Here is a 27,542-nt window from a genome sequence, read left to right on the forward strand (position 1 = left end):
TTGCCTATCCTTTTGCTGTTTTAGACTGCTCCCTGCTACAGAGTCTACTTTCCTTGTGTATTTGTATGGTGTCTAGCATAGGGGAATTCAGCTCTGCACCCAGGGCTCCCAGGCACTAGGCCAGCAGCGGTGAATGCTTTTTCCATTGTATGTCAGCATCCTGACTGCACCCCAGCCACGTCCCTTCCCTTCTCCCTCTCCAGCTCCTTAACCATTGACTCTGGTCCCTCATTGCTTCCGCTGGCTACTTTGCCTGCACAGGAATGGCAATTACAGTTAATGAGGAAAACAGGAGCAGTAAGGGATGGAGTAGGGCAGGAGTTGGACTCCATTTGCGTAATGTCTGCAGCGATGCACTTAGTGCTCATGGTAGTACATATGCCAGAATAGCACGCCACAGCATTAGGGCAGTGGAAATATGAAACATTAGTACAAGGTTGCGTGAGAAGTTGTGCAAGTTACCTACAGGTTGCACTGCTGCGTGTTACCCTTCTGTGAATGAAACAGGTTCTGACATCTAGGCCTGTCAGTGAATGGGGTCTCAAGCACCTGAGATGTACCTAACACCCCTTCCCCCGAGTTATCTAACAGTGCTTACTCATTATGTGTGCTTTTGATTTATATATAATCTTGATTAGTCTGCAAGAGTGTTGAGCTTGTGTTCTTACCTATCCATTAAATTAATGATACCTATTTTTTATCATTCAGGGAACACCAGTATTTGTTCACGCTGGACCTTTTGCTAACATTGCACATGGAAATTCTTCTGTTTTGGCAGATAAAATTGCCCTTAAATTAGTTGGAGAGAAAGGATTTGTAGGTAAGTAATTATTTTGTTTATTATATTATGGTTTGTTGTTAAGTTGGCAAACAGTGATGTAAGTGAACAGGTGAAATAGCAATGAAAGGTAAGAATGCTACTTCGTTTTATGCTAATATTAATAATAATCTTAAATAATCTTCAAGTGAACGTGTAAAAAAGCCAAAGCACTTCTTCTCTCACCCTGCCCTTTGTCTCAAGTGTTCCTGTCACCATGTTTGAGACTCCACAAGACGGCTGAACCAGTTAAATGACTGGATTGCACTGAAATAAGTGTCCTGTCGTTCCTTGTATTAGTATTCATCTGACCTCTCTTGACAAATTAATAGAAACCATTCTCTTTTCCTGCTGAATTATTTCTCTGCCAGTTCAGCAAACTCAGCCAAATTCAGGGGTCAGATGTCCCTGAGCCAGTGCAGAGGAACAGCATAGGGAAGGTGGTAGAAGAAAGAGTAAGACTGCCTTATTTTGGTGGCAGTAAGCCATTAGGTTGATCCAGCTGCATTGTAAAACCTCACCATGAGGCCCTCATGTTCCCATGAAAGTGTGTGGGTGGGAGGACTCTTTTTATGTTAAGAATTCAGCCTGCACAAGCAACAATAGACACGTAGAACTTACTGTTATGGTCGCAGGCAAAATAAACTTGTGGCTGAGTGGTGAACTAGTTTTTATTAAAATTGTGTGTGTTTAAACTTTGGAATTAATAAAATGAAAGGGGTGTTTCTACTTTGCTGTAGTAATGCCTTTGCACTGCTGCAGCCATTCTCATCTGTGTCCTGAACACCCGGGTTGGCTTACATTAATCCTAAAGTTGAACTTTGAGTACCTGTGGAACAGTGCTCTTGAAGAGGTGCAGTAATGTGAAACATGAGGTTTCTTATGCTAGTGCCCTTAAACTAACAGAGCAACTCATATGTATATGTTTATGTCATACCTACATATTGCTGTTAATTACATAAAGAGAACCAAATTCCTTGAAAGTACTGTTTCTATTTGAATTCATGGTAATCATGGAAAGGATTGTTATAGAATGTATATACTTCTTGTTATGATATGAATCAAGCTATATATTTACAGATAGAGAATAGAAAGGTTTCTTACACAAAGTTGTTGACTAGCGAACAAGAAGATAAAGGGATATCTTCTTATAGAAATCTTAAAAAGTAATGAAAATTAATCCCAGTAAAAAATAAAGGATTGAAACCTGTTGTGGATCATACTGACTTTGAAAAAAAACCTAAACAAATATGTCACTTTGGTATTCTCTGAATAACAACAAAAAGGTTGAACAGGTAGAAATTCTGTTCGTGTGTATTCCATTATCTTGAGGGCTTTCTTCTTTTTAAAGAATATTTATTGATCTTCCGTTTTCTCATTTTTGCTTGTTCATCTTTATAGACGTAAGTTTCTTTTTTTTTTTTTTTTAAATGGAGCAGCAAAGTGCACACAATGATTTTTAAATCCTTATTAGGGTATTATTAACAACATTAGTTCCTACTAGAGTCAGTTTTGCTAACCTCTGCCCTTCTGATTCAATATAATTTGCAAAGATGGTTGGACATTTGCATGTAGTATTTTGTTAGCAAGAGCATTCTTGGGAAAAAGTTGATTCAGTACTCTGCTCTCACTTCTTATGTTTAGGTAGGAGTAAGTAGGGAAATGCTGACGTGTAAGAAAAGAAAGCATTGCAGTTAAGGTGGTGAAACAAGAGATTTTCAAGGTAGTCTGGGCATGTGTTCTGCATTTGTGTTTCCTTTTTAAAATGCATGGTCATGTCAAGGAGAAGGGTTGCTTTCTCCAGTGTTACTGTTGTATAGCTAAAGGGTCTGTTCATTTCCCTTAAATAATCAAAAATCCATTCAAAGTAAGAACATTTTCATTCTGAATACATTTATTTAATGATAATAGAATTGGTATTTCATTAAGCCATGTTTGTTGTTATATGGCTTCGTGGAATGAAGAGCAAAAGTATTTAGGGTAGCTAACATTTTTCACTGGCTGGGTAAAGTGACTTTGTTTCCTCAGTGAGCAATCTTTTCAAGTGGGATGTCTGTTTTGTATCATCTGAATCGAAGTAGGTTGGCAGCAGTCTTGAGTCTTGATCCAGGTTTTGGAGCCCAAAAAGTGTATCGCCTTGGATTTGGATTCCCTTCCATTCAGTGCTTCCCTCAGGCACTGAGAGCATATCCTTGCATTTCATGCTTTTTTTTGGTCTTATGCACCTGTTTGTCTTTAACACTCTTTTTTGCTTTGTTCGTCTTTGGCCCCAGTTTCTCTGTTGGGAGACAAAGCAGTGTAGCTGCAATAGAGGAAAACCTTTGTATGTTGCCAGGTAAAGGCTCTTGTTCACATTTTATTCTACAGAACACAAATCCCTGTGAAACTGGCTTCAAAATGAGACTGCCTTTGCTCTGCTGAGCAAAGAACTTCAGCATGATATTTAGATCCTTGTTAGATTATTAAAAGCAATAGTTCCTAGAGTGGCCTACTTAAATAAACTTTGCAGGTAGTCATGAGTGTAAATGTTTGTTCTAATGGTTGTAATTACCGTAAGCTTTAAGTTTTAAAAAAATATGTTGTTTCTGGTAACTAGTCAGAGCACATGGGCAGAGACTACATGTAGCACTTGCTGGTTTACTAAATACTGTCTTATCCTGCCATACACAACTGAAGTCTAAAATGACAGCTACAAAGTGTGCACCAGTCTGCATTGAGGTCACATCCATGCAGGCAGAGCCCAATGCCTTGTGAAGCTACAGAGCAAAGCAGTTAACAAGAAACTCCATCTCATTCTGCTTGGTATAGTGTGTGCCTGAACCCCGTACTGCCATTGAAACTCAGTGGGGAAAGCTGATCCTGTAGTTAATTCAGACAGTAGGAATGCAGGACGGCCATGCTGCAGTTCTGTAGCTAGCTGAACAAGTTTAGTTACTCAGTCTTGCTAAAAGTAAAAATTTTCACTGCTCCACATCTCTCTTTTGCCATTGTTCTTGTGTAGTTCATCCTTTCCTCACATTGGATCTGTCACTCATTAGATTCTTGTATGAGTGACTGCAGTTCATGTTTTGCCATGTAGGTTAGTTGCATAAGCTCATGAAAGAGTCCAAGAGGTGCTGGAAGTAGCGTAAGATCAGTGGCAGAACTGCGTGGCCGAGAGAGGCATTTTAGGGGCCATGAGCTATGAGATTGGCTCTCAGCCTTGTGCAGCTGTATCTAAAGCAGGAACATAAGAAATCTGTGACAGGGTCTGCAATTAAATTAACTTCCTGTATAGTAGAATAAATATCTTAATGTACGTCTACTAGCTGACTCACTGTGAGATGGGATGATGATATATATAATATTTATGTTTATTATTTTATATATTTATTATTTTTATACATTTGGTATTTTATTTATATATTTATTATTTTATTTTTTACTTAAGCCATAGTTATTTTAGAGCAGAACCTCCTGCAAAGTATGTAGACAATACTAAGGAGAATAGCATGGCCTGAACTTCCACCACAGTTTCACAAGTACAGATTTATTTTTTTTATTTTCTGTCCTGATGTAGGAAGCCTCCTTTCTCCAGCTGCTTGTTTCCAGTCCTGTGCAGCCCTTCACTTGCCAGCACACCTGTTTATAGAGCCACATGATAAACTAAACTGAAAAGTTGGTCTTGATTGAAAACAACTACAACAAAAAAATCCCCTTCCTTCCCCTCACAGACAGTGGCTGGGCAAATGGTTATGTGTGACAGGGGGAAGAGGAGATAATGCCACACAGAATGGCGGTTTTGCTGAAATAAATATTTATAATATTAGAGCCTCATTTCGAGTTTTAAAGTGCCAGTAAAGCTACTGTGGATGCACTAGCTAATTAGACTGAGCCTGCATTGCCAGAGAAGCTAAGCCTGTCTCCTTTCGCAGCCTGTGCTCAACTGTTTTTGCATGACATCCCGGCAGAAACCTATTGCCCTTTTTGTTGGCTTAGTTTTCTGCTGACTTAACACAGAAGCAGTTCAGCCCAGAGTCACAAAAACACTGGAGCTGGTGCAGGGGAGGGTGAGTTGGGGCAGCCAGCAGCAAAAAACCAATCCGTTGCGTAGATCCCACTGTTTGTGTGACCGTGTGCCATGGCCAAGGCAAAAAAAAATCCTGCCAAAATGTTCTTTTTAAATTTATTTTTAAACCTTACTTTCTCTCTCTGGCCTGCATTGTCTGCTTCTCTGCTTGCTCTGCAGCTGGAATTGCAATGTGCTGCCCCTTTTGAGTAGTGTCGGTTAACAAAGATGTAGACAGTCTGGTTTTAAAAAAAAAAAAATCTAAAAACAAAGTTTAACTATTAAGTCCTGTTGTGAACTCTCACTAATTAAAGGCATTCCCTGCTTCAGTTTCAGGTATCCGAGTGAATCACAGGCCCTCATTAAGGTCGAGATGCCCTAAGCCTTTTAGCTCAGCTTGTCCATTCCCTTTTCCCTTAGTCTTGTTGCTACATACTGACAACTCAGTCTTTCTGCTCTAATTTGGAGTTCTCTCGATATGAGTTTTGCCACTGAACTTTAGTGCAATGTCTCGGCTAGCACTGAGTGGCTTGCACTTGTTTGTCTTCTCAGCCTTTTACTGTTTCGGGCCTCTTTCCCTGCAAATTCCCCCCATCCTTGCTGTGAGCAAGTGCAGCCGGTTGAGGACGGCTGCGTGGCTCAGGTAGCGCCTGCACCGGTGAGTGGCTCGCGCACAGCAGCTGGGCCACACGGAGCAGCTGTGCCGACGGCCCGGGAAGTGTTGCACTGCGGCACGTTGAACGTGCCAATCTTCACAGTTGCTATGAGAGCTTTGTGGTCCCTCACACGTCTCTTTAGCCCTTCTGGCAGCAGCCCGAGGTCTGTTTCTGTCATTTCATTTTCCTTTTGTATGAAAGGTTGCCTAAACTGGCCTGTTTAACCAATTCTACATTGCTTGCTTTTGGTTCACCTTAATTGTTAAACAGCAAGGACAGCTGACATCTCAGCAGTGGCAAGGAAAGGAGCTTGGCATTTAGACTGAGTCCTGTGCTGTGACTGAGTGGGGAAATATATCCTTGCCTGTATTTAGGCAATTACTTCTTTTGGGGCTTTTTGGTTTGGTTTGTGGTGTTAACCTCTTTCATTCCCCTTTTGTTCTTCATCGCTGTCCTCTGATGTCGGAACGTCAAACTTTTGGCTGATCCACAGAAGCTGATTAATACTGAAGGCCACACCTAGTGTAAATTGCAAGTGGAGTTTTTACTGGCAGCCCTGAGGATAAATTTGCCACTTCTGTAAAACTTTAATTTTGCACAAATTTCTTCTTGTGCTTGTGTTCTTATTTCATGGTTCAGGGGAGTGTATTTTGATTTGCTGGAAGTCCTCTTCTGAAGCGACCTCTGCCTCGCCTTTCTTTCCTCCATAGTTTCCCACCATTACTTTGAGGAAGATTTTCATTGTTTCAGAAGTGTCACGGCAGTTTTTGCAAACAAGAACATTAACCAGGTTTCTGGATGTGTAGGTTAGAGTGATTGCCTTAAGTGAACAAAGAATTGTTGTATTTGTTTCTCTGACAGCAGAAGTCCCATGTCTGGACCAACACAGTGCATGATGTGGATGTAAAATGCTTGATTTCAACTCCAAAGACTACTCTATTTAAGGATGCAAGTGTTCTTGATAATATTTTGCCACATAAGATGCTGCAGTATAGGAAAGAATAATTTCACAAAACAGTTTTGGGTGTTCTTAAACACACACACCCCCATACCCACCCCCACCCCCCCACCTCAAGGATTAAGGAAATAGTGTGTTTGAACCCATACACTGTAACTGCTGTCAGTTAAAAGTCCCAGTCATAAGCACTGTGTGTATGCAGAACAAAAAATGAAGTCCTGGTCCTAGAAAGACTTGCTAGTTACTCAAAGGGCAAGAGGTGATACGTGCCTACTGACAGGCAGCTGGAAAAGCACAGGAAAAAGTGCCTTTATCACAGTAGTATGGCCATCCTGCTCACCCAGCAGTTTTCCTTTTTGTGATAGTTTCCAAGGGGGAAAAAAATCTTGGTGTAGTTTGCAAGTAGACAAATGGTGAGGTGGAATTTATTCTGGTTGCTGATGTCTCAAATGTCTTGCTAGGGGCAAAGGTTTGTTTAGAGAGGTGCCTTGAACTGCACCCAGAAATGGAGAGGACTAGGCTACAGAACCCATACTAACTTGTCACCTTTCAGGTATGCCATGAGGGCAAAGTGTTTTGCAATCCTTGTTTACTCCTGTGGGCAGGTATGCAGGCAGCCTTGCTAAGAAGGGAAAGGAGATACCAATGAACCAAAAAAAGGACAGGGAAATTTTGGTAACTTTATCAACACAGAATGCAGCTAGTGACTCCTTGTAATGAGTCTGGTGCTTGGCTCAGGAGGCGGTAATAATTTCTGATGCTTAACACATTTAACATTGTCAGGGCTTCTTACGTCACATCTCTCTGCCGCTCATTTCTCCTCCTGTGTTGGCTTAAAGCAACAAAATACCTTCTAAAACTCCAAGTTCCATTTCTGCCTCAGTCAGATTGTTTCTTAATACTCTGTTAAGGTGAATAGAAAGGATGAACTATTAGGGGTTTTTTTAGTCGAGAATGCAGGCTGCCCAAGAGGTGTTTTGAAGACTTAAAGGATGAAAGAGGAAGAGAAATGAGCTTTCCCGAGTCATATTTGTCAGTATGTCAGAAATTATTGCAATAAACAACTCCGCAGACTGCCCCATCCATCTCTTTAATCCCTTGAAGGTGTTTCAGCTGAGGAAAGGGGTCGTTGTAAATCAGAAGAAAAGTGAAGCATGAATATGTTTTTGGAATCCTAAACCAAAGTCCTTCTGAAGTTTGTTTTTCAGGCTTGGACTATATGTTTGGTGGTTGCTTTTTTCCTACTCGAAATAAGCATGTCCCATTCAACGCTGAGAGCACACTATGCTAGGCAAGGTCGAGTGTGACTTTGTCTTTTCTGGTGTCATATCAGGTGACAAGAGGAGGGGTTTTGCAAGCTGTTGGTACCTTTCTTAAGAAAGGTTCACTTTCTTTCTTTAGTTGGTCCACTTGGTGTAATTGGAAGGACTTTGTCACACATTTTTAATGGTATAAACTCAAGCAGAAGCAGTAAATTTTTATAAGTAATTGACTCTTTTTATTGTGCTGGTACTCTTAGAATAAACTAGTGATGCTAGCTGCTCTACCTACCTGCTTAGTGCATGCAAAGTTATATTTCAAAGGGTATCTGTTCTACATACTCTCAGAGTAGACATTGTATAACAAGTTTATAAACCACCTTATGAAAATTGTGTGTGTTTAAGACGCTAAGTGAATAATCTTCAGTAGATTTTAATGTCATAAGACACCTCAAACTATGTTCTTAGTGGTAGTCTTTTTCCAAAAATGGAAATAAGGCCCAAATACTTAGGCTAAGCTTCTTTTGGCACCAGTAGTACATGTGATATTGTTACTTTTAAATGTTGAGTTCAAGGAGTTATTTTTAATTGTTTTTTGTTGCATGATACCACAAGAAAGGGGTTCCATGCGGTGACCCTCCAGAGGGCTTTCATTTTTAAGATTCTGTTCAGCATCTTTCTACCTTGTGTTATTTCATCTCTGACTTCTTCACTCCTTATTTTCACAAGAAACAAAATGTAATGCGATTACGTTTCAATATTTTGCTCTTTGAACCACTGTGGTTTTTTCTTGGTTTAAGTGTTAAAGCGAGGCTAAGGTTTCATGCCACAAGGTGGTTGACAGCTTTATCAGTGTAGGTGTTACTGGCCTTCTCTGAAACGTGTGTGCTACAAAGTAGGTAAGGGCTGTTCAAAACTACAGTGTTTTCTCTGAATCCATTCATAGTGCAGCTGCTCAAGCAGCTGTGCTTAGCACAGCTGTGGCAGTGGGGTGTTGGGGAGGAAGGTGATACTGTGTTAGTCAGTGTTGCTGCAAGGCTCTTAAAATCATGGTCTAATAGTACAAGGCACAGTGGTACCACAAACCGCAAAATAAGGTACCGTTACTGCTAGAAGATCTGTGACTCTTTGCCATTCACTTGTGAATAGTGATGCCATCCGCATTCCAGGTGCTCTTTTTCTTTCTTTCTTCACATTTGCTGAGGTGAAAGTAAATTCCATTTCTTTCAAGTGTTGTAAGGTAGAAACAAAAAATCTTCTCCTGTTCCCCTTTGCTTTTAAAATCTTAGCAAATTTTCTTACCAGTAAGCTGGAAGGTCTTCAGAGTCAAGATGTCATGCAACACATTTTCCTTTACTGACAGGAAGACAAAGTTCCTGAAAGCTGAGCGTACTTACTACCTTGTCACAAATAATCTGGGTGCAAATCATGCATCCCTTGCTTATGGACTGCTGCCATTGAAAGTCAGGTGAAAATGATTTAAATGACTTTCTATTGTAGGAAATGCTTAAAACAGTCTTGAAATAATTTATTAATTATTATGCCAAATGAGAATCAAAACTTTTCTTACACCTTTGTGTGTTCACAGTCCTTGAGAAAGTTCTGAGTGACTCCACATTTTCACTGCAGATCTCTTGAAAGTTTTTCTTCTGACAGTTCTGATCTTTAGGATACATTGCAAAATAAAGCTTTTCAGAAGGAAGGCTGGGTAGAAGAGAGCTGTCCTGAATGCTTTTTTGTGTCGGGAAGCATTCTAGCATTGACCTTGGTATCATATGTCACTGTATTTCAGAGTTGAATTAATTTGGGAGCTTGTAAATTATGTGAAGCTAAACTCAAAACTGAAAGTTGGTATTGATCGTGAAGTATTGAATGATGTCTAACTAATATTACAGTTGTCATAAAAAAGTCGTGTTTTGCCCAATAAGGAGAGGTGATGCTATTTTGAAGAAAAAAGCTCCCAAATTACTGACTGTCTTGTAGTGAGATTTTACCTTCTTCCCTTTAAAGAAAAAATAAATCTACAAAGTGTTAGAAATTCACCTGGCATTCTCTCGCTACAAAACATTTTTGTAGACGTACATTCCCAAATCTGTTGTTGATATCCAGAATGATATGGGGCAATTTACAGGAACATGTGATTATAAATCATCAGCCATTTAGCTGAGTTCTCTGCTTTAACTGACAAGCGTATCAGATGATCTCCTTCATAAACTGAGTTCCAGTTGGAAACTAGCTAGGATTTTTAACTCTTGCTACTACTGCTGGGTTTCCATGGCCAATTTGGACTCATTTGCTCTTGTTCTGTAATACTGTGTTCCAGCTTAGTCTTCTCTTTCTCAGGTGATAATTTTTATACTGTCTGCATAACTAAAGAAGCACAGCTTTTCTAATCTTTTACGATTAGTGCTAGGCTTGCCATTCCTGTAACACAGCCTATCTACTTTTTTAGTTTCTGCATCTGTTACAGTATTCACTTTCTTCAACATAGGTGCATGCACAGAGCTCTGCAAAGTCACTCTTACCTTACTGGTGTTTATCCTCAGATCAATCACCTTTTTAATTTTTTTTCTCATTTTCCGTATATCACTCATTCTGTGATTGACTTAATACAGGTAGGTTCCCAGACTCTTCTCTGATGTTTGCAAGTATGGAGTTCCCAAATTGTAGGTCAGATTTTTGTCATTAATCTCCAATGGCAATGGCTGTTTACCAATAACTTTCATTTTGCTTCTCTTAATTTCTTCCTAAACACCACAGCAGCTTTCTCCTGTGTGATGTCCTAGTTCCTCTCCGCTTTGTCAATGTTTTCAAACTTTGGCATCGCCAGTGAATTCCATAAGTGTTCCTCAGTCTTTCTGCTAAGGTTGTTTAGCAAATAGTAAATGAGACCCCTCAGGCTGGTCCTCTCTCCTGTCTCACAGTTATCCTATCATGGCTGCCTATTCTCCTCTCTCTTAATCATGTAATCATCCATTTTTTCTAGCAGGTTTTTTTTTCCTGAAGGCCACATTGATGAGATGTCACATTTTTGTTACTGGAGAAAGGTTTGTATCTGGCATAGCCTGCCTCTGGTAAACAAAGGTTATAGTTCTTACTTACATCAAAGTTTTTTAAATTATTCTTTTCTTAAAAATCTGTTTGAAAACCATTAAGCCTGTAGTCACTCAGATTTCCCCACACTCCTCTTATATTACTTAAATACAGGTTTTGATACTTTTCAGATACAAGGCACCAAGAGAAAAGGAACTTATTTAAAATACTGATACAAGCTTTATGGTTTTGGTTTGGTCTTCCAGGATTTTGAAATTCCTGATTCACTCTTTGTTAAGACTAGTGCATTCAGCTCTTTTTGATTTTTTTTTTAATTCCATGTTTAATGTATTATGGTGACCTCACTTTATTAGCTTCTACTTTTTAATTTTTGTGGCTGAAGACCCTTGCAATTTGTTTTAATTTCCTTTGCAGGCTCTGACACTCACTCTCTAGTGTGGCAACTCTCTCTGTCTTTTCCTTTCTTTTAGAGCTTGTGTAATTAATAGTTACGTGTCCTCTGCTCAAAAACGCCACCCTGTAGGATTACAAAACTATGTATTTGACTGCCTTTCCTCCTAGTGATCAGGAGTTACCACTGTTCTCAGGCCAGATGTCATATGAGAGACCAGACATTTTAATTAGTCCATTTAGAGGAGTGTGAATTCATGGGTGAAGTGATTTCAGTGTGAGGAAAGCAATTTAAAACATAACAATGACATGACAGAAAATAATGAAGAGGTAGCGTGGCCTTGCATGGTTGTTTTCAAGTTTTTTTGAAACTTTGCTGGTGGATGGATGCTGCTGTGTGCCTCACTGGCAAAGGAATTAAATGGTTTTCTTACAGACCAAGAGCTGTGACGTGGCACACGTGTGTGTCGGTTGTGTGCTGAATGAACTGTCACACCATAACTGAACTGCTGGGTCAGAAGCAAGCAGAGAACTGGGCATGCATACCTAATTTGAGAAAGCCATGCTTTGTTTTCTTCATATGGGTTTTCAGAGTAGAAGGGAGAGGTAGTGAGATAGTGCTTGCGTTGGGATTGTATGCCTGAGGGATTTGCCGTGATGATGATGGGGGGGCAGGAAGGGCGTTGTGCATGTTCTTGCTGGCTGGCTGGTAACTAGAGCTGGCTGGCTCCTGAGGAGCTGGTGTCTTGAGGAGACCTGTCCTTGCTCCTCTTTCTTGCCCAGTAAAAGACAGGGAGATAGAGCTGCTGAGTCCATCGTTTGTCACCAGCAGCGCATGTTCTCTGATTGAGACCTTCTGGTCTCATGGCTGGAGGCACTGTAGTGCCTATCAGGAGGCATATATCTTGTTACTACCACCATCCTTCATGACCTTCATGGCCTTAAGCAAGTAATTTCAGCCTCCATGCCTCCATATGTAATCCTGTTCTTCCCGATTTGTTTCTTCAGTTTATAAACTTTGTTAGGGGCAAGAACTGTCTCACCATAGCAAATGGGAAGGTGCCAAACACTACAGTAATAAGAACTTTAAGGTAACAGGGGTTTTGTAAGAGCCATGGCAGCTGCCAGTGCTTAAACATGCATCAGGAACTCACTGACAAGCTGACATGGTATTTTAATGCTCTGTATACTGACCTCTTCTGCAACATGTTAGAGCTTAACACAACTCTTTCCTCCGTCAATGACGTTCATAAATTAAAAGTATGCAGTGTACAACTGTTAAGGGCTATCCATTATTCTCAGTCTCAGGACAGTTATCCAGAGGTAAAAATAGATAGGAAGGATCTGTCATTCATTCAGAAAGTGGAGGCACTGCCCAGTTCCTGATAAATAAAATACCATTCTACCGAGTAGAAACTGATGACATTGCACCTTCTGTCCTGTTTATTTTCCCTTCCCTCCTCAAGTTAGCAGTCTTACCTAGTTTTAAAACTCCCAACTCATAAGAAGCAAATAAGCAGTTCCTTTTGTTCTTTTGTTCCCTTCTGTGGTTGTATTGCTTTTATTTATAAGATGAGAAAAAACAGAGGTTAAAAAAAATGCAAACAGTAAAACATCATATATGCTAGGAAGTTCTCTTAATTTATCACTTGGCAAAGGAAATAAAAGCAGGCTCCCTAGCTAACAGCGTTATTTTTGCTTAGGGTTATTTGGCAGAAAATCCATTATCTTCTCTGCATTTGTGAGTATTTCATATTGACTTAGACCCTTTAGCAAGGGTCAGCAGGGCAGAGTATGCATAAAGAGTTCAGGTCCCATTTCAAAGGCTGAATTTTAATTGTAGTGGATGGTTTATTTTTAATATGATTTGAAAATGAAAGTTCTTTCTAGATTTTTTTGTTTGTTTGTTTTACTGTTTTTTTGATACTGAAGTCTAATGTTCTTTTTATGGACTACTTGCATAAGAATTAGGTTTGTTCAGACATTTCCATCATGTTGGAGAAACCTTTTTTTGCTTTTTATTTTCTAGCCGTTGTTCTGAATCTGCAGGCAGGAGTGCTTTGTTTTCAGAAAGCTTTCATAATTAAAGTGTTTAATAATGTATAATATGGAGGGGGCAGTGTTTGTATTTGTATTTACTTTGTGAACTGTTGACTTAAATCTTCAAGGCTCCAGAGAAGTCAATACAAATGTGAAATGTGGTAAGGCCATAAATACATGTATTTCCATTTTTTATTATGGCAATTGTAGTTGGCAGAGGTTTAATATAATCTAGTACAAGTTTATATTTAGCAGAGTTGATTTACTGTTTTCCACTGGTATTCCATAAACACATGCATGCTGAGAGCTCAATTAATAGGCGTTTCAGGGAGAATTGTTCAAAGCTACATTGTCTTCTTTGGGATCAGAACTCCGAAATGTTTTCTTCTTGTCCTGTGCTACCCTCTCTACCAGCCCAATTGAAATAGTGTCATGGTCTGGGGAAAAGGTTAAGGTATGACTTTAGATGTTCTCGGAAGAAAAATGCACATGCAGAGGGTTCCTAAGATTATTATTTCCAGGTGTTTGTTCTGCCTCATAAATTTTATGAAATACTCTATGATGAGACAATATAAAAGAAAAATACTGTGATTTCTCAGAAAGTATGCTGACTTCAAATTTTTGGGTTTTTTAAATTTTCAAACAACAGACCATGTGTGTTATTCTATGCTGGGAATTTCTAAATAATTTTTACAGGAAATAGTTATTTCTCTTTGAAAATAGAAATTAGGTGCTTACATATCTGATCTTATGACCTGGTGGGATTAGCTTTAAAGAAAAATATCAAGAATTCATGACTAGGGGTAGAAATATGTTTCTAAACCATTTCTAAATATGTTAATTAGATTGCAAATAATACTAGGTTATGTATGGACAGTATGATTTGTTAATGGGAAGAGTGTTGCTTTGGCAAATAGCCAAAGTGCTTTTGAAGGTCAGATGTTGACAGTATTTGAAAGTGTTCAGAGGCTGTTCTGCGATGATATAAACTAACACATTAAAAGAAAAGATTAATATCCTAAATGGTACATCAGGGTCAGTTTGCTGCTCTGACCTTGTACTTTTATTTTCGCAGCTTTATATAACTGCTGTGTAATTAATTTGATTTGATTGAGAAAACAGATTAGAATAAAATACAGTAAGAGAAAATATGGGTTACAACTATTTTTAAATTTTGGATGGCCTATCTGTCTTTTATATGGTGGGTCTTTTTGTCGGTCCCTTTATCCTTGATTTGCTCTGCTGACAGCTTTATTGAAGCTGACAATCTCTGCAACTTTGCTTCCTGCAATAATAAGGCACATGCTTGTAATGTATCTTCAGCTTAGCCCCAACTGCAAGCTCTAAGTGGGAATGAAGCTTCAGGGACAGAGCAGATGCTTTACATGCATGAGGACACTGCATCTTATCTGCTGCCTTCATCTACTGCATCTCAAACAGAGGTCCCAAGAGGCTGAGTAACAGCTTCATAAATCAGGGGTTGCAGGTTCAACTTTTCCTGCAGCCAATTAGGAATTCAGTGTATGGTTTGGAGTCCTTTGCTGCACAAGGACTGAAAAAGCACAAAAATGTGGGGGAGGGCCAAGGACAAAAGAGTAACTGAGATGACAAGGTGATGGGCAATTATGAAGAGAAACTGAAAAAGTAATTAATTATTTATAATCTTTAGTAAAGGAGGATCCAGTAATAACGTACAAATATTTAAAAAATGGTAATGGGTGGTTTGCAATGGCAATTCTCTTGCCTCGATTACATGAATTGTGGTTAAGTGGAGAAATTCACAATAGGCATTGAAGGATTGGCTTAGCCATGAGCAATTGAAAGGATTTGGCTTGTAAACTAGCAGAATTATCGTTTGGTTTGATTTTGGTTGTGTTCTTAATTGGGAAATCCATGTAGGAAAATCCTTCTCCATGTGGGATTTGTTGGTGTGTGACCTTAGTACCTTCACTATCCTCAGTTTGTAATTCTTTCTATAAGATAGATTACACATATGCACACACATATGGTTCAACAGACACAGTTATTTTCCACAGCAGTTTTAACCAGCTGAGTCCTTTTTCCTCATCCAAAAATTGTAGGGAAAACAGTAAATACATATTAATAAGTTTGACACAAGTCATCAATCTTACACTTTGAGTAAGTGTGGTGCGTTGACCTTGGCTGGATGCCAGGTGCCCACCAAAGCCGCTGTATGACTCCCCTTCCTCAGCTGGACAGGGGAGAGAAAATACAACGAAAGGCATGTGGGTCGAGATGAGGACAGGGAGATCACTCAACATTACCATCACGGGCAAAACAGACTCGACTTGGGGAAATTAGTTTAATTTATTACCAATCAAAATCAGAGTAGGATAACGAGAAATCAAATCTTAAAAACACCTTCCCCCCACCCCTCCCTTCTTCCCGGGCTCGACTTCACTCCCGATTTTCTCTACCTCCTCCCCTGAGCAGCACAGGGGGACGGGGAAGGGGGGTTGCGGTCACATTTTTCTGCCACCTCTTCCTCCTCACACTCTTCTCTGCTCCAGCGTGGGGTCCTTCCCATGAGAGACAGTCCTCCACGAACTTCTCCAACGTGGGTCTTTCCCACGGGCTGCAGTTCTTCACGAACTGCTCCAGCATGGGTCCTTTCCACGGGGTGCAGTCCTTCAGGAACAGACTGCTCCAGCGTGGGTCCCCCGCAGGGTCACAAGTCCTGCCAGCAAACCTGCTCCAGCGTGGGCTCCTCTCTCCACGGGTCCACAGGTCCTGCCAGGAGCCTGCTGCACAGGCTTCCCATGAGGTCACAGCCTCCTTCAGGCATCCACCTGCTCCAGCGTGGGGTCCTCCACGGGCTGCAGGTGGATATCTGCTCCACCGTGGACCTCCATGGGCTGCAGGAGGACAGCCTGCCTCACCATGGTCTTCACCACGGGCTGCAGGGGAATCGCTGCTGCGGCGCCTGGAGCACCTCCTCCTCCTTCTTCACTGACCTTGGTGTCTGCAGAGTTGTTTCTTTCACATATTCTCATTCCTCTCTTCTCCAGCTGCTGTTGCGCAGTTGTTTTTTCCCCCTTCTCAAATATGTTATCCCAGAGGCGCTACCACCGTCACTGATGGGCTTGGCCTCGGCCAGCAGCAGGTCCGTCTTGGAGCCGGCTGGCATTGGCTCTGTTGGACATAGGGGAAGTTTCTAGCAGCTTCTCACAGAAGCCACCCCTGTAGCCCCCATGCTACCAAAACGTTTCCACGTAAACCCAATACAGTAGAGGTTCAAACACTGGCTTTATAGAGTTTATTTTAAAAATATAGGTGATTAGAACCAAGCTAATACCTATCTGCAAAAGGTATTAGAGGTCTTACATCTGAAAAGCTTCCATGATTTCCAGAGTTGCTCCTGCTGTATTTCTCCATGCATGCGGCTATTACATAAAGTCTGTGCAGCACAGCGGGCTTTACATGCCTGCTTCCTTTACCCTTGTCTGTTCTTCTGTGGCTTATGCTGCATGTTCTCACCACTAGGAATTTTTTCCCATCTCCTAAAATACTACTAACAGTACCTGGCACTTTCTCTCTCTGTGGAAAGTCATTCTGTGTTATCTTAAATTCTGTATGTGTTTGCAACCTGTATCACACTCTCTGTAGAATTTCCACCAGCACAGAGCTCTCCAGCTAAGCTCTCGGAATGGTCTTGTAGAGTAATTTACAGCACTTGCATCCGATGTTTCACTGGGCCATTTTTTCATCAAGACAAACTGTTAGTGCAGTGGAATACTCTTCTTCCCGGGGATACATAACAGAAGACGTCCTTTTCCGTGAATCTCTAAAACATGGCTCAGTAGTTTTGCCAAGAATAGCAGTGTTGGTGTCCCGTTCCAGGCCAATCATGAAGGGAAAGCATTCTGTCTCCTAGCAAAGACTAAGTGGAATGAAACAAAACCAGAACCTGTTCCTCCTCCTAGGAGGAGGATTCGCTGCATGTGTACACTGAGAAGACAGTGCCTAAATCATGGGTGAAATCATTATCATAATAACTGGGCACTTCCCAGGATTTTAGAAGGGCAGAGTAGGGAATACTTCTCAAAATGTGTGCCTCAGTAAAGAGTCTGGGGGATTTTTAACAAGGCAGCAGCCCAAGGCAAATAGTTGCATGCATTATGGGGTAGGCTTACACTGCAGTGATTGATGACTCCATGCCGGGCATGCCTCAGGTGATTGCACCAAGTGACAGGAGCATTGATCACCCTGATTCAGCGGCGGCTCTTTGTTGTGTGGCATCCACCATAGCCTCAGCCAACACTACTCTCCCACCATCCGTGAACAGGCGCTTTAGTTTTGTGATGAGAGCAAAGAGGAGGAGCTCATGTGGCTGGCAAGGTGATTTCCTGGCCTCACCGTCTCTCACAGCCGTGCCCATCTGAAGGCATGCAGGAGTGCATGAACACCCACAGCCCAGTGTGTGGTGGTGGTTGGTTAAATGGATTTGGTCTCTGAGTTGTGATAGTCTCTGAGAGTACCTTGTATGGCTGCAAAAAATTACGTATTCATCATTCACTACCTGTATCGTCACTCATTGCATGACTGTATTTCTGCTACTCTGTAGAAAGTATGTCATCTTCCAGGGCGTATGCTGAAACGGTGTTCTGTCTCAAGAATGAGACCCTTGATGGTCCTCTCTTTCCTTTTTCATGAATCAGTGCAATATTGGTGCTAAGGCAGGTGTTACTTCATGGCCGTTTGATGAAATGGGTAGAACTTTTCCAGGGAGGAGATCTTTAGATTCTCTGCCTGCCTCTTGAAGTCAGTGTCTTCCAGATGTTTGTAACATGACTTCTCAAAGCATGTTCAAAGTCCGTTTTCCATAGCTCTTCCAAGGGGAGTAGGAGGAGACAAAGCCTGAGAGCTCAACAGAGAGCAGCTTCAGGTTGATGGAGAGTGTATTTGTGGCAGGAGCTTCAGCCAACTGGATCTTTTAAAAGTGAAAGTAAATGAAAGTCTGGTAGTGAGATACCCAGAGAGAAACATGGTTTAGGTGTGATGAAATTTAAGCACTTAGGGTAATACTGTGGGTACCATAATTTAATATACTCCTTGCAGTTGGGGAATTGTAGAAGAACGACCTTAAATGAAGATCCATCAGTGCTGCTGTTAATTATTTTTTCCATGCAACTCCAAATAAAAAAGTGGTAAGGTTTTAATTTTGTAATTACCAGAAGGCTAATAATTCTTTGCCACAGGCCATGATGATCTCTTAAGTATGAGATAACGTAATTGCCTTATTCCTGTGCCATTAATTGTGTTCCATTTTAAAAATGTGGTCATCTGTCTTATGAGCAAATGATACTCTGTTACCTCGAAGGAAACGTGCTATGAATGGTAAAAGGATGCAACCTAAAATTCACAGTTCTTTTGTTTGAATTTTTCTAGTTAATACAGTAAGAGAAGGAGGTTAGACAAGGGGGAACTGTGTATATTTGGTTGGTGTATTTAGCTGTGCATTACAATTAATGTGAGAGGCCAACACTTAGCCTGTGAGTTATGGGTCTTCACATAAGTATAGGACACAGGAGTTAAGAGAAAGTGGCTGTAAAACCCAGCAGGCTTAGCAGAGATTCAGAGAAACATCTCGCCCGTAAAGCCTCTTACAGCTCACTTTATTCTATTACAGTGAATTGTTTGTTGTTTGTAAGATGTTTTTTTTTTAATCTCTAGTAATAAATCTAAATAATGAGCTCATTACTAGTGAGCTGCGAGATGTCAAATTTTGCATTTGAAATATCAGAGTGGTTTGACAAGGTGGCTAGGTATGAATTAACAGTTTGCCACTGTTGAAATGCATCTCCCTTCCTTCCCCTGCTTCTGCTTGTCTGCTTTTGCTGCTTGTTTGAACATGTTCAGACACTTCTCTGGTCTCACTTCAGCTGATTCAAATCTAACCCAGTGGAAAAAAGTACTTTTTTTGTTCTGTGTTTTTCTGTTTGTTTGTTTTCTGGTTAGCAAATTCCAACAGTTTACCTTCCAATTAGATGAGTGCCAAAACCTGCGGGAAGTCTGGGCAGCAGGGAGGGAGGGAGGGAGCAGGGGAGAAAGGTGGATGAATTAAAAGGGAGCAGAAATTGCCTTTTCGGCAAGGCAGGGTGCTCATTTCGTTCATCCACAGTGTAAAACCATGCCCTGAATTCGTGCCTTGTAGGCAGGAATCACTGCAGTTGTACTTCTGTATATTTTCAAGAGGGGGAGGCAGGCAGAGCTGTGGAGATGTGCAGAGTATGCTTTCTGTCACACACTGCCAGTCCTGTCAGCTCCTGGAGTTTTCAGTTTGATTTCCCCCCCTAAATTTCAAATCCAACATATGCAGCATACATACATAAGCAGGCCTGTAAAACGCACAAAGAGGAATTGTATCCTTAATTGTGAAAGAATCAAAATTTAAGAATTATCTTCAGCTGTCTGGCTTGTAGTAAATAAAGTGAACTTTCTGCTAATTTTTTGTCTATAGTCTGGGAATAATCTGTATGACTCATTGTGCCTATTCCTTTGTTTAATGTATGGGATGCTCTTGGAAAGTTAACAGCAATTGATATTTAAAGTGAGTAACTGTGAGGGGTTATGCTGTAACCTTCAGTTTCTCATTTAAAGCTGCTCTGCCTTTCAACGGTAAAATTCATCTCTTGTGGAAAAAGAAATGTTTCTGAGCAAAAAGTTGAAATAGCTTGTTACGGGGTCTTAAGGGAATCAGCACTTAGGTGAAGTATATTCCTGAGAGCCGAGCTCCCATGAAGCCCTTGCTGCCAGGAGGCAGTGACAGTCAGCTGAGGCCTGAGGCTCTCTGCCGCTGGAGACAAGTCTCCTTTGGAGGAAGGCAACATGAATTGAACTGCTACTGTCATGGGGTATGATGGCAGGGTACTTGAATGTAAACCTTTGGTTTCAGCTGACGTATTTTGTTTGTGTGGAGAAGTTGAAAATTTCCAGGAGATTTTTTTTCCTCCAAAGAAATTTGTGTTAGGATGGGTCTGAAGCGCTAGAGCTTGAGTATTGTGGCTTGGAGGGTACGCCGGTGGAATCAGAAACCAGGTATTTACAGCGTGTCCCTCTGTGGATGCTTGTGCAGGTGGGCTGCTCTCTGTCTACGTTTGGAGAGACTTCCACACAGAGAGTCTTCAGTGAATACTAATCTACTATTGAATATAACTTCATATAATTTGCTTTCTGAGGATAAAGTTTATTTAGGTCAGGACTTCTTGCGGAAGAAAACCCATTAATAGCTGTTAGAAGTGTGATCCTTTTGGCTTAAGAAGTCAGGACTGCCGTGTTTGCTGGTTCAGTCAAAAGTGTGGACTGGTGGTCAACAACCAGAAGCCTCCAGTGCTCATACCTCTGCAGAGCACATACTGCCCTGGCATCTTTCTTTAGCAAAGGGTGAAAAGTACCTGTTACTTCCAATGAGGATGTAAAAACTCTGATAGCTGATGCAAACTGTTTTCTTCATGGCATGAAAAATATTCAGCCTTAATATATGCATCTCTAGTTTTCTGTTGGACTTTGTGTCCAGTGGTGGTAGCAGCAAGTGCCTGTGTACATGCCATCTGAGAATGCGTCAGAAGAAAAATGAACAGGAAACCTCCCTCTCTTTGGAGAGAGGAAAAAAAAAAAAAAAGAAAAAGAGAAAAAGTATCTGTTACATTCCAAAATCAGTCATAATAATGGAAGTTCACATCAGATAAATTGCCAGAGCCAGAATGGACAAACATCTGGTTTATTCATCCCTAGCTATACTAACAAAAATATGATATCCTGTTAGATAAATCACTGATCATCCTAGTTTATTTTGGCGGTTGTGCACCTTGGTATTTTTCACTTGAGCAAGAATGTATCAGTACTTTACAGCTAGCATGCCTCCAGCTCCAGGTTCACAGTTCATGTGCTTTTGTGACTTTGAACTCTTCTTTTCCTGAGTTTACCAGCAGACAGCTGCACCAGAACAGATATGTTTACATGTGGGGAGTAAATGGCAGCTTGCAGCTCAGAGTTTCCATTTCCTTTTACATTGTTCAGGAATCCAGGCTCACAATTCGTGTCCTAAAGCTTTGCCTCATGTGTACGCATCTGAGTTGGCCCTTTTTAATACAAATGTTTTATTTTGACATTGATTTGTTCATAGAAAGGGCTGACTAGGGAGAAGCTACTTTCACTAGAAATTACCCTCAGATTACATGAAGTTCATCTGTGGGTGAAATATCTTTAAAAAAATTTCTAACCATCACTTTCTGTAAGGCTTTTAAGTAGTATGTAAATGTGAGGCTAATGCGGAACCACTCTACGCAGCTATAGCATGATGTATTTTTAGGCAGAGAAAAACTACATTTTGTATTAAGCATGACGATGAAATCTGATTAGCTGCTTAAACCATGACACTGACTATTTAAGCTATTGTCATGCGTAGGTGATAGAATACTCCCAGATGTGCTTAGCAAGGCAGTAATTCCATGAAGAGGTTATGGTAATTAAAAACAAGAAACAAAACCATCAGAGTGATTTGTTCATTTGCCTGAACCCTGAAGTGGAATTAGAGACTTCAGTGAAGAGTATCAATTGTTCTAATTTTATACCGCCCGGCAGACTTCTCATCATCGCTATTGCCTAATTCCACATTTATGAGCTTTTCCTTCCCCTTTTGTACCTAATTTGGATATTTTGCGTTCTTGCTCTGAATGAAAACTATGGTTTATTGGTTATTTTGGTAGCTGAACTGAGTGAAGTAGATGTTATGTAAATGACCTGTAGAAAGACCTATAGTAGTTGTGTGTTGTGTTTTGCCTGCTGTTATTCTGAAACAAGATTCCCCAGTTACCCTGATGTGTTAGAATGAACCTACCTTTTGGCCACCCTTACATAGATCTTTTATGAGAAGAAATTATTTGAACTTATTGGAGCATTTTGATGCAGTTTACTTCTGATATATGTGTGTATGTTAATTCTTAGATTTGACTTACGGCCCACTATTAAAAGTAATGTAATGGTAGTGCACTGCTGGTACATGAAATTTTAATTTTTAATCTTCATTCTAATGTTCCTTATGATACTTGGGCTACAAAATTGAAGCATAAAATCAAACAGCAGAGTATTTGTAGAATTAAGTTTTGCACTTTATACAACCACACAGTGAGACAGTCCAGAGAGCTGTACTCACTGAAAATTACACCCAGAAAATAATCTTTTAGTTCTTGGCCCAATCATTGTCCAGTCTTGTCAGTGCAAGAAGGGGATCCGGAATGCAAAACAAGGCCTAGGACTGTAAAATCCCTGATCCTTGGGGGTGTGTTCTCAGGCTGGAAGTGCAAATACCTGTATGTTTTCTATGAACTCGCTGAAGGCAAATCATTTACCTCTTTACTTTCATTAGAACTGCTATGTTTGTGGCTGGGAAATCAAAGCAAGCGGTTAACATCATGCTGGCATCATCACGTCTATTACAAACGCCCTACCTGCTTGCAGGGCGGCAGCCCAGGTAGCAGGGATTCACAGGGCTGGGAAATGGCTGCTTGGCAGGGGACAGGATGAAGAGGCTTTTGGGGAGGGGAGCTGAAGCTGGGTAAAGACTGCGTAGGCAGGTAGTAGTGGCTGTGTCGTAAACTTTCCTCCAGTTGAGGTACAGCAGACCACATCTGCTTAGGTAGATGTTTGTTCCCAAAATCTTCGCCAGTTCACCTGTAATCTGTAATTGCCTTCTGTTGACAAACCATGTATGAGAAATGATAACCAAAATAAATGAACCCATGCATTACTTAAAATTTCTCTTGTTACATTTGAAGTGGTTAGCTGTTTTATCTCATAATCTCGAAATGGAGACTAGCTTGAAACTTCCCATTTAAAGTCTGTATTTGTTTTTCATTGATGCTTTCATTTGAAAGCAGGAAACAATCTGAAAGTAATTGTATCAAGTGTTTCAGCACAAAGGTTTTAAAATGTAATAGCTTGGCATATTACTCTATCTTCTCACTATTCCTTGGAGGAAATAAAATGGAGTTTAGCAGCTTTCATCCAGGCAGCTTTTCTACTACATCCTGTTTCCTTCTGCACACTGGAGAAAGCACTGACATTCCTCTCCCTTTCCTCTGCTTCAGATGAAGAAATCCCATTCTCCCTGTTGTAGCACTCACTCTCGGTGAACACCGGTGTTCTGTTGGCTTTTCAAATGTCGATATAGGATTTGGGTTGTTTAGGCAAACGTGCATTTTGCCCTCCATATCAAAGGAAACTGTTACAGAAAATAGGGGAATATGCACAGCTACCCAGATAAGTGTCCCCACACAGCTCTCCTGCTCTCCTGCGAGTGTTTGCCCTGACTGCTTAGACTGCCTGAAGGGTGCTGTGTGTGCTGTTGCTGTGCTTGGTGGAAGGCTGAAACCTCTGCTTTTCTCTCACTGAAAGGTAGGCTTGCAATCCCCCTTTCTCTAAGGAAAACTAACCCTTGAAAAGGCTTGGCGTGAAAAGGATTAACTCCCTGGAAACTTTGTTTGGAAACGTTAGGAGACTGCTATGTGTATATGCTGGCAATCTCTGTAAGAGAAATTATTTTCCCACCCTCTCAAGTACTTGGTAGTTTATCTGTTGTTTATAGTGAAGATTGATCGTGGTTATATATTCCTGACTCAGAGTTCTCATTAATCACACTGTGCCACATAAGAGACTGGAGAAGAAGAATGGGGGTTACTGGAAAGCAGACATGTCATCCCTGGCTCTGCTCTTAATATGACTTATCCTGACATTAGCTTTGTTCCTGTGAATTACTGTGTTTGTGTAAACCTCTTTTTCTTTTTTTTCTTTTTTTTTTTTTTTTTTTTCCCCATGTTTGGTATGTCTGTGTTTCTCAGGGATTTTCAGAAAAAGATAATATACTTATTGCAGTGATTTTGGAGAATGTTAGTTACGACACTTGCCATGTTACTATTTCAAGAGGTCCCCCCCCCATGCTCACCCCCTTGTTTGCTAGCTCTTGCTTCCTCCCCCAGCCCCAGCAGCCGTCTCCTCCCTCTGCTCCCTCTGAGCAGAGCCACACAGGCAATTGTTTCAGCCTGTGCAAAACGAAGGGGTGGAAAAGGGCCGGTGGGGTGAGGACAAATGCACAAAGGCTGGGACTTCCTAAAGCGCATCAGCTGCCAGCAGAAAGATACTTGCTCCCACAGCAGTAGGGCTGATCTGCACCTCCTCCTTCTTGACCCTGCTGAAGGTTTCCAGCCCTGAAATGTTCAATCAGCTCTTTGTGGCACCCTTCTAAGCATGAGAGTCAAAACTGCTGGCAAGAGGGAGAGAAAGAAAAGGGAATTTACTAGTTTTTGCAAGCTGATTGGGGTTACGGGGACACATTACCAGCCCTGCTTGGGGTCATGTCCAGGAGCCTCTGAAGCAAGCCATTTTCCCACCCTAGCTTGTCTGGCTGAAAGTCCCTTCTCATCTTCCAGAGGCACACATTGATCCCAACTCTTCAGTGTGTTCTGGTGGGAAATAGTTACATCGGCAAATTTTCAACCAACAGGAGATTTAATCCATTGAATTTTTGAATTGCTGTGTGCTTGTGTTTGTCTAATAAAAAGAAATTATTTGGATTTGAAGGCAATTGGAGGCAATTGAAATAATTGATATTTGACAAATCAGAGCAAATTAGCTCTGAAGAGACTGACATCATTTAATACGGATTATCTTCTCTTTTTTATTTGTAGCTCTGCTAAAAATACTTTGCCAGGCATATCCTAATTCTGCACAGATTTTTTTTCCTGAGTCACATTAAATTGATGTCTGACTTCTTTGGTGCAAAGTCTTGTTATAGAATTCAGTTTAAGAGTGTGTTCGACACTGAGACATGACTGTAAATGCTGTTTTGTGTTTATAATTAAACACCTGCTCCACAAAGGCAAGAGGTGATCAGAAGTTCTGCAAACCTAGGAGAATTTAGGTCCATTAATTATGATGGAAGCACATCTTCAGTGAAATCAAGGGAGGAGAAATAATGTAGGGAAGTCTTAGATCTGTAAGAATTTTAAACACTTTAAATATAATTACACAGAAATAGCTATTTTAGAGGACTAGATGTTTTTAAAAGACTTTGATTCCAACTAATTTGGATTGCTTGGGTTTTTTCCCCCGTGTGACTGTTTTTGATGACATATTGTACATATCAAGACTAAGAGAATTTATTTCTGAGTTGGGAATACTCTTTTAATCAAACTCAGTAATGTAAATAGACCTCTGTTTGAAAGTTCATTCAAAACTGAGTACTGTTGTATATTTAAGTGCACTGTATGCTAAAGTAGAAATATCCCCCAGTGTTTAACCAAAAGCATGTTTTATGTGTAGTTTTGTTTTGTTTTCTTAATGCGTAACAGTAACTGAAGCTGGCTTTGGTGCTGACATTGGGATGGAGAAATTCTTCAACATCAAATGCAGAGCCTCTGGCTTGGTTCCTAGTGTGGTTGTACTTGTTGCTACAGTGAGGGCTTTGAAGATGCATGGAGGTGGGCCAAATGTAAGTTTTTGCACCTTTCTTGGAAAATAAAATTGTTGCTAATATTTGAAATAAGTAAAATATCTTGGTTTAAGAAATATTGGGGGTAGCTTTTGGGGCAGTATTTAGAAATTCCTCCTGAGTTACCTCATTATATAGGTGTTCTCTCCAAAGGAAATGCAGGAATGGAAAGGCACAAATGAAAGAAGAGTGATGAAAGAGCTCTGAAGAAGTACTAAATCTTGCTGAGGGAGGGAAGTTTGTTTACATGGAAAAAAAAAGTTATAATATGTATATATATTCTTTTCCCTGCCTTTTGAAATAGCATTTGTAAGTGCACTGAAGTAGTTGCAGGCTGGGAAAGTTGGCAGCTGAGGAGGAATGAGAAGAGTTCGGTTTGTGAGAAGAGTTTGGTATGCGAGCAGAAGTAGGCAACATTGTTAGTGAAGTTTTTGAGATTTCTTTCATTGCAATAATGGGAACTCCTTCTGTGCTCAGATTAATTCCCTCAGGGATGCTAACTGATAAAATTGTACAAGTGTTTTCCCAGTGTACCAAAAGTCGCCAGTGTATCATTTTTTGCTATTTAAGCTAAGCCATGAAGAGACCTGTACAGATTACTGATTGTAGAAGTACTCCTCAGTCATACAATTAGATCGGACTCTGCTAGCCAAGCAGACAGACACTAAACTCCTAGAAACACTTTCATCTGCCCAGCAGCATGCAAGTGAGTGATGCTGCCAGGGAAACAATCTCACTGGGTGAAAATACCAGAGCTGTTTCCACAGCCACAAAATTTTGGAATGCATGGTCTCCCTTACAGCTAATCATCTCTTAGAGCTAAAGCTGAGCTGTCCTTTTTCAGTCTTTCAAGTTGACATAATTATACAACTTTCTATCATTTTAGTCCACTTCTAATGCAGGTTTTTTTATTTTTAATGATATTCCTCCGTGCGTATCAAGGCGGGTATATTGTCATGTGTGTTATCCTTCAATCTAGCAAAAATAGGACTTAAGTATGTCTTAATAACTGTCTCTATTTCCATCTGATCTGTGTCTTTAGAAGTATAAAGCTTTCATCTGTTTACATAATGCATCATAGAGGCATGTAGAGTACCAGATACTCTTACTAGGATGTTAACTATAAAATGGACCAAGACCAATGCTTGAGACAAAAGTGACTAAGTCCAGTGCCTGGGATCGATGTATGTGGTCCTTGAAGACTCAATATAGTATCCTGGTGATGCTCTTTGTATACCTTTGTGCTTTCCAGCAAAGTAAATTCCTTGCATGCAGTTCCTTGCCACGGGCAGTAATTACAGGACACACAAAGATGATGTTCCTCTTCTAGTCATCTATGTTACTGTTATTCCTTCAGCCAGCTGTTGGAGGTTGCTGTCCATTGTCTTTGCACTGCTGGTGCATTGTTAAGCATGTAGAATGCGATCCAATTACCTCCTCTCTAATAAATCTTTTACAACTCGTTGCTGAGTCACTACCTGGATCTTGCTACCCAAATACAATAGGAAGTGTTGCTGTTCTCCTTGTACCAGTGTAACTTGGAATAAAACAGAAGCTGCTGTCGAGCTATGATGTTTTGTGCCATGTAAGTGCTGACTGGCAGTATAGAAAGCATGCAAAAGTGCACTGCTGATGATTGAGGATTATGACAAGTGTCAATCTGTGATGACTTTGCTTGTTTATTATTCCAGGTAACTGCTGGTGCCCCCTTGAAGAAAGAATACACAGAAGAGGTAAGAGGAACTATTATAAAACTTCAGGAGAAGTTTTTGTTTAAAGGGACAAAATAATGTGGTATATGGAGAATCAGAA

General features: G+C 40.6%; 1 protein-coding gene across 1 annotated transcript in view; it reads left to right on the forward strand.

Moving 5' to 3' along the window:
• MTHFD1L (methylenetetrahydrofolate dehydrogenase (NADP+ dependent) 1 like) overlaps positions 1 to 27,542 on the forward strand; it is a 159,714-nt gene that overhangs the window by 66,227 nt on the left and 65,945 nt on the right. Inside the window, exons 20-22 of the mRNA XM_059828957.1 lie at positions 709 to 820; positions 25,591 to 25,730; positions 27,422 to 27,463. Of these exons, the coding sequence (XP_059684940.1) occupies positions 709 to 820; positions 25,591 to 25,730; positions 27,422 to 27,463 (294 nt within the window). The remainder of the gene's footprint in view (positions 1 to 708; positions 821 to 25,590; positions 25,731 to 27,421; positions 27,464 to 27,542) is intronic.

This window comes from Gavia stellata, chromosome 2 (genome assembly GCF_030936135.1).
Source record: "Gavia stellata isolate bGavSte3 chromosome 2, bGavSte3.hap2, whole genome shotgun sequence".
In the NCBI taxonomy this organism is placed as follows: domain Eukaryota; kingdom Metazoa; phylum Chordata; class Aves; order Gaviiformes; family Gaviidae; genus Gavia; species Gavia stellata.